The sequence below is a fragment of the Rhizomucor pusillus genome (assembly GCF_041956525.1).
Source record: "Rhizomucor pusillus strain CBS 183.67 unplaced genomic scaffold VTP01scaffold_36, whole genome shotgun sequence".
NCBI lineage: Eukaryota > Fungi > Mucoromycota > Mucoromycetes > Mucorales > Lichtheimiaceae > Rhizomucor > Rhizomucor pusillus.
In genome coordinates, this window is record NW_027192177.1 from 7,968 (window position 1) to 14,575 (window position 6,608).

The following is a 6,608-nucleotide window of genomic DNA, read 5'->3' on the forward strand; positions in this document are numbered from 1 at the left end:
CGTATTTAAAGGAATAGGCGCAAGCTCTTTAATTCTGGATGGCCTCCACAGTATGTCTGACATATTGGAGGAATTCAATTTCAATCCTAAGGCTAAGGCAGTGAAATTAGTTAACGGAATGCAGACACAGTGATCTCTCTGTGGCCTACCTTTAGGTTTTGTCAAAGGACTTGCAAAAAAACAGTGAGGAAAGCGGGAAAAAGGACGACAGGTCCATTCTGCCTGCACCTTCTAATTTAAAGCTTCAGCGGCGCTCATACGTTGGTGATACAGCCCTCTAGCTAGGCTAATTCCCAGTTTGATGTACTGCTCGGATGCATCCCATAACGCAGGAAATGACAGAGCAATAATGAAGAATCTCCTAGTAATGTGTGCAAGGAAGTAGGGCGAAGATTTTCCTTCAGGAGACAATTCACAATTTTCATTTTTCTGGACAATGTATGACAGACTTATTATAGGAGCCGTGGTGATCCACTTGTCAGATCTGACAGACCTGTCATTACAATGAAAGTCCATCATCCAGCTAAATTATACCGTGCTTTCATTCTTTTGAAGTCTTAGTTTACCATGTCCTACCCCGGTATCCCAATGGTCAAGTCGACTGCTGTTGGTCCCGCTATGGATCAATTGGCTCCAAAGCGTTCGAGGCCCAGACCTGACAACGATAGCGTCGCCACGGCCGACGCAGCGGATGATATCGCGCGTCTGGAGACCTGCATGGCCATGATGGAGTCGGATATGGCCGAGTTGAGACAGCTCGCCTCTGCTCAATCGCAACAGTTTGAGCAACTCAAAGCTATGCTCAAAGACCGCGAGCCTAAAGCGAAGGTTTGCACGGAGGAAGAGGCAGAGTTGTCCGTAAGTATCCAGATATAAAAAGAAGTATTGTCATCTTACACGATCCCTCAAATATATGTGATATCAGAGAAAACTCCGGCTTTACTATCGGTCCAGTCTGAAGAACAAGCCAGTCGCCACGTGGCTCTAGATGAAAGCATCGACAGCCCTCAACATCAGCGTGTCGTCAAGGCCCTCCAGAAATACATCCGGAAGCTGCCTCAGCAGGCAAAACATGCTCACTGGACGGATGACTATGTCTTGTCTAACTTGAGAAATCAATTTAGACATTTCAAGGAAACGGCAAACACTTCTGAGGAGGATCAGGAGGCACAGCACTTGCGGCGTGCGAGAGACACTCGCCTAAACAGAGTATGTTGTCTGACATATCATATTTCCCGAAGCTTATCCATTCACACATCGCAATAGAAATGCGATGCGAGGAAAGAAGCCTACGAAAGGAATAAGGCGACGCTCGACGACAAGTACGGCGAGGGCATCGAGAAACTTCTTTGCCCTCAATACATGTCGGACGAAGAAGATGTGCTTGATGCACAGACTGGAGGGGAGCTTCGAAGAGTTCTTCGTCCCAATTGGAGAACTGAGAAGGTACTTAAATTGAATACGTTCAGTGGAAGACATAGACTTAAATGATACATCAGGCAAAGGAGTTCCTTGAGGAGCTCGATGACTCGATGAAAAGCAGAAGCCTGAGAAGTCGAACCGCGTGCGACCGGAAAAGCCCCGCAAGCTTATTGAGAAGGTGGACATCTACGAGAAACGTCTGCCTGAACACTGGGCAGAGCCACAAGGTCTCAGCTTCGAGCTGTAAGAGCAAATGAAGTTTGTTTTCTCACCTTGGCCTGCCCTTCGAAATAAGCGTCATTTTCCGCAGAGCTTTCTGACGTCACAAAACAGGTGACGAATGCCACTGCACAGAGAGAAACACTCCTCTACACATGAGACATACATAGTTGATACTTACCTGTCAGTCGCCCTACATCTTTGTTGAATGAATGTTTTATATTTTGAGATCTATGCGATTAGCCGACGAGTTTTCGTGGCAAAAGGGCTACGACGATGTTGTTGTCGACCCAGCGGTAGATGCCAACAGGCAAGAAGATCCTGGGGACAGGAAGGATGCAGGAAAAGCTGACAGGGGCAACAGTGTTGTGCCAAACTTTCATGCCGTGTCATCGAAAAGATATCCTGTCGTTTTCTAGGTCTTGATACCATCGAATGAAGGCGAAAAAATGCGGGTATTCTTGTGTCCCTGCTCCATCAGATCTCGGCAGTCGAAGGGAATGTACAAAGTAATATTGTACCAGTCCTGGCCAGAGAGTCGGTGTTCGCAATGGTCTGCCGGTTTTGGGATCTATATCCAGGTATGCTTGAATACAAGCACCCCTAATATTACGCGGGTTCTCTTGGCTTCGGTAAGTTTGTCACAGGATATCAATGGTGCTGGTATTTCGTACAAGGTTGATCACCATTGTTCTGTCATCGTCGAGATACGCCCCTTCTGCGTAAAGCCTAGCAATTGATTACACGCCAGCGTAGTATTCCATAAGGCAGCTGTAATGCGGGGCACTGAGACGCAACATATCGCTCATTTTTTTGAGACCTGAAATGCATGGCGATAGAGGTTCCCACTCAATGCATATTATATTGTCGGCGTCGGAGGCGAGTCGGTCGAAGATGGCTATGTCGAATGCCGCGGCTGTGCTGTGTTCTTCCTCTATGGGTTGCATTGCTGATGGCGAGGGTATAATAGAGGATAGAACGGATATAAAGCATCGGGTGTATGATGGTGTCGAAGACTATCAGCTGCAAAATACTTCTCAAGGAATTTTTGCATAAAGGCAACTTCAAATCCATCCTTACGGTTGGTTTCCGTTCCTTTAAGCAATCTATTGAAGCGTTCGAAGCTGAACAGCCAAAAGGCGTAAATGGGGCCAAACTCCTGTACGGTCTATTGAGATACATAAACATAAGTATCTGCTTTTGCACATTAGCCTTTGATAACGAAATATCTTACCTCCTTTAAATGCATATGTAAATGCATGTTTGGCGTAATATCCTCTTTGCCATAACAAGGTCTGATATCGCTCCCAAAATTCCCGCAAAGGTTCATGCGATGCTTCGAGTTCGTCCAAGGAGTTCGATGGCTTTGACAAGAGAATAACTGGCCTCCACAGATCTAAACCATGTCCACATATGCGCGCCGATCAATTTTTCCTGCAGTACCCTTGGCGTGACCGCCAGAACCCACATACGCCATTCATCAGACGTTAAGTTAACTCCAGCGGAGGCAATTTTGCCTGGTGGGATGTCATATCCGGAAGGAGGAATGGTGTTTGCCATCTGATCGGCCATTTCCTCGAAGTCCTGCACGGAAAGCAGCCGGCGGTTGGTGCTTGGGTCGACAAGCTGCTTCCAGAGGTTAAAGGCTCGCTTTGCAGTGCCAGAATATAAGTTATGCATCGGATCTATGACCGTGCACCAGACTGCATCGAAATATGATAGACGATGGAGCTCGTACCAGCGAGCTCCATACTGTCTTTCTATTGCTGCTCGTTGCTCAAGAGTTGTTGCCTGTATCCAAGAATTTGCATGCCGACGATTGTCGCTGCCAGTACGCTTTTGCCATGCTGCTATTTCTTCTTTGCTAAAGCTGGAGAAGTCTCGCTTTAGGTTATTACCAGGAACATTTTCGAACTGGCGATTGCATTTAAAGCATGCGCATATAGAACCGATGTCCGTAAATCCAGATACTTTTCGAGCGGCTGGAATATCACAAGCTATCATTAGGAGAGCTGCCTGAACTCTCTGGCCCTCTCTGCCGTCGATTTGCATGCGAACACCGGTCTAAAGATCCAGCAATTCATCCACGAGGGGGCGCAGATAACGATTTATCTGATATTTGCTGCGTTCTTTTGGTCCGGGCATTATGCCGATAAGGATCAGGCTCTCTGGCTTATATCGTTCTGCACGTGGAAGGTTGTTGATTGACGGGTAAATTGCACCAACAGAATGGATACGCCCATTTGCAAATGGTTCGAACCAATCTACGTTTAAAGTCAGCAGCAAAGAACGGTAGTCGTCTAGGAAGCGTTCTCCGTCACTGTCAACAAGTTCATTCCACATTTGACCGTCGAAAATGTCGTACATGACACCAGCATTAACAGATCGAGATCTCCAGCTGTTGATCTTGTTGACAAATTGCGGCCGACGGAACATTGTCGCAAGGGTACTTTTGACGGAATTGTATGCGTAGACCTTTTTAGGGATTGCGTGGTTGCCGCCTGTGCGCTTAAACAATTGCTGGCCACAGGTGCCAACGTTGCGTGCAAATTCCTTGTGGTCACAGACAGCTCCCTGGACAGGATCGTCGACGATATTCAAAGGAAGTCAATATTGAAGGTTTTGTGGCAGGTCGGACAGACAGCGTAACGCGTGATAGTGCTAGTTGCTGAACCGTATCCTATATGCTTTCGAAGCGTTGCTAGCTTTGCTGCCAGACGAAATGATACTGACAGGAATTCCAGAATTGCGTTGACGAACTGCATTAGCAGTTCTGCGGCAGCTTATGATGGGAAACGCAGCTGAAAGTGAACAATGAAGAGTCTAATGACCCAATAGAGAGGGTTATACTGGTTGCTAGTACGCGTTACTGAACAGACAATTAACATATTTGAAAATGTGATAGGATACCTCAATACTTACGCTCTTCCACTGTTACCGCTCTTTCTTCATGCATATAATCGTCATCAGCAAGGAACCTATTCTTGATCTGCGACACTTTCCATGCCTTGACCATGCTCGCCATCGAAAGCTTCATCGTCGTCAAAAGCGTTATCATCGACATCGGGTAACGGAGCAGATCCTATAACGAAGTTATCACTTTCTGCATGACACTCGTTCTCAACGTGGACGTCCATATCCATTCCTGCATCATGATCACCTGCATTGCCATCTGTACAGACATCATTTAGGCCGAGCCATGTTAATAATCTCCACCCACTTTCCACTGCTTCAAGAGCACATCACAACGGCGCCCTTTAGTGGTATCTGAAATATCAGCTCGTGCACAATGAATTCGCTCGCTACTTCCAGCGCCAATCTGGGCAGCTGCACGCTGTAACCGCTCCTATCTGATATTCTATTAGCTCTCTTTTTTAAGTGAAGGCTCTGAATGAATATACCAGTAATGGTTGCAGGCTTAAAACGACCGTAAAGAAGGTTGTGCTCGCGAATGCGCTTGCGAGTTCCTCGCTTGTGGCAGTAGTTGCCAAAACGGTCGACTGCGGTGCATTTTTTGCATTCACAAGGAAATTACTGAACGTCCTGTTCGTTTGCGGGCATATTGCGATGTTGGTAGTAAATTCCAGATGAAGATCTGGAATGAGGAATTGACAGGCAGCAAGGAGGTGATCCAAGTTTAGTTGGAATTGGAGCTGGCGCTCCAAGTGGGGAAGGATTCTTTGGGTGAAGGCATGGAGGTGGATCCTAGCGAATTGGTACCGATGCATACCCAAAGCATTTGGGTTTGTTTTTAAAAATCCACCGGGCCATCCTTTTGTATAAATTCGCACATTTTGGATGGAGGCACTCGGTAATCCATGCTCGACCATCCCAATGCCTCCACCCAAAGAATCCTTCCCCATTTGGAGCGCCAGCTCCAATTCCAACTGAACTTGGATCACCTCCTTACTTGCAATTTATTTTTCAAGCACAATTTCGAGAGCAGCATTTGATATGTATACTAGGAAATTCATGTAATCGTCCAGGATACTAGCTGGTATCTGTAATGCAGATACACGAGATACTGATTCATGTGTAGTGCTGCTTGCACTGTCGTGTCCTGTTGCGTGCCGGTCAAGATAGACATCATTCCTCTATGGTCCAGTGGCTAGGATCCCGGTCTTTCACACCGGTGGCCCGGGTTCGATTCCCGGTGGGGGAAATGGTAACTTACTCACTGCAGTGGTGAGGATATTTTTGGTGTAGTAACGCCCCTTGTTTTGCGTTACGATTGTGGTGCAAAGACTTGGCCATTGGGTTGTTTTCCCGCCTTTTGACATTTTCCTTTTTAATATGAAAATCCTTCGGCTTAGAACTGTTTTATATTTTATTCAGTCCATTATTGATACAACGCCGAGCATTAGAGAACATATAAATATCCCAGTATCGTAAAAGAATAAAGAAAACTTAACTACCTTTTATCTTCGTGGTCCTTTCTTCGTGATCGTTCTTCGTGGGTTGTAACGTTAAAAGAAACAGCGTTACGACACGAGCGTGGTGCACGGGCTTTATCACTTTCCTTTTCGGTCACTTCGCTGTTATGTGCGCCGCTCTCTTTGGGGGTACAGCAATACCAGAATATATATAACAAACCTGTAAATTTTTAAAAACACTATTATTTTTTATATATAAAATTGAGTTTTAATAAATATAAAGAAAATGACTGTTGAATATAATGAATTAATTAATAATGAAGTAAATTATATTATTGCTAATTATTGATATTTTTTTGGATTGAAAATGGCCAACTATACATAATAAATATAAACATAGAACTGAGATAAAGCATATAAACTATATTAGTAGAATTAAAAATATACCTTTTGAAAAATTAGGTTATGTAGCTGTATTTTCCTTCTTAGTGGTATTGTACACAAATAAAGAATGTCCAGATCCTTATTTTGAAAATGAAAAAGGTTTATTTCTTTTATATCATTTAGTGTCAGGAATTTCTGGTAATGAGATTG

General features: G+C 44.9%; 4 protein-coding genes and 1 non-coding gene across 5 annotated transcripts; 2 read left to right on the forward strand and 3 right to left on the reverse strand.

Annotated features, from left to right (window-relative positions):
• Nucleotides 1–567: 567 nt before the first annotated feature.
• On the forward strand, nt 568–2,060 carry VTP01DRAFT_7265 (uncharacterized protein; the record flags this gene model as incomplete). The annotated part of the gene is made up of 6 exons (XM_069386258.1): nt 568–858; nt 955–1,209; nt 1,267–1,446; nt 1,541–1,665; nt 1,777–1,824; nt 1,871–2,060. The coding sequence occupies 6 exons, from the start codon at nt 568–570 to the stop codon at nt 2,058–2,060; spliced, it is 1,089 nt and encodes a 362-aa protein (XP_069234440.1).
• A 321-nt stretch (nt 2,061–2,381) lies between these two features.
• VTP01DRAFT_7266 (uncharacterized protein) lies at nt 2,382–3,645 on the reverse strand (the record flags this gene model as incomplete). The annotated part of the gene is made up of 3 exons (XM_069386259.1): nt 2,382–2,657; nt 2,722–2,809; nt 3,053–3,645. The coding sequence occupies 3 exons, from the start codon at nt 3,643–3,645 to the stop codon at nt 2,382–2,384; spliced, it is 957 nt and encodes a 318-aa protein (XP_069234441.1).
• A 60-nt stretch (nt 3,646–3,705) lies between these two features.
• Nucleotides 3,706–4,406, reverse strand: VTP01DRAFT_7267 (uncharacterized protein; the record flags this gene model as incomplete). Its single annotated transcript, XM_069386260.1, has 2 exons — nt 3,706–4,215; nt 4,284–4,406. 2 exons carry the CDS (start codon nt 4,404–4,406, stop codon nt 3,706–3,708), a joined length of 633 nt encoding a protein of 210 aa, XP_069234442.1.
• Nucleotides 4,407–4,619: 213 nt separating this feature from the next.
• VTP01DRAFT_7268 (uncharacterized protein) lies at nt 4,620–5,504 on the reverse strand (the record flags this gene model as incomplete). The annotated part of the gene is made up of 3 exons (XM_069386261.1): nt 4,620–4,813; nt 4,888–4,987; nt 5,043–5,504. 3 exons carry the CDS (start codon nt 5,502–5,504, stop codon nt 4,620–4,622), a joined length of 756 nt encoding a protein of 251 aa, XP_069234443.1.
• Nucleotides 5,505–5,731: 227 nt separating this feature from the next.
• On the forward strand, nt 5,732–5,803 carry VTP01DRAFT_t103. The gene has a single exon. It is a non-coding gene; the product is annotated as a tRNA-Glu (tRNA).
• Nucleotides 5,804–6,608: the final 805 nt, after the last annotated feature.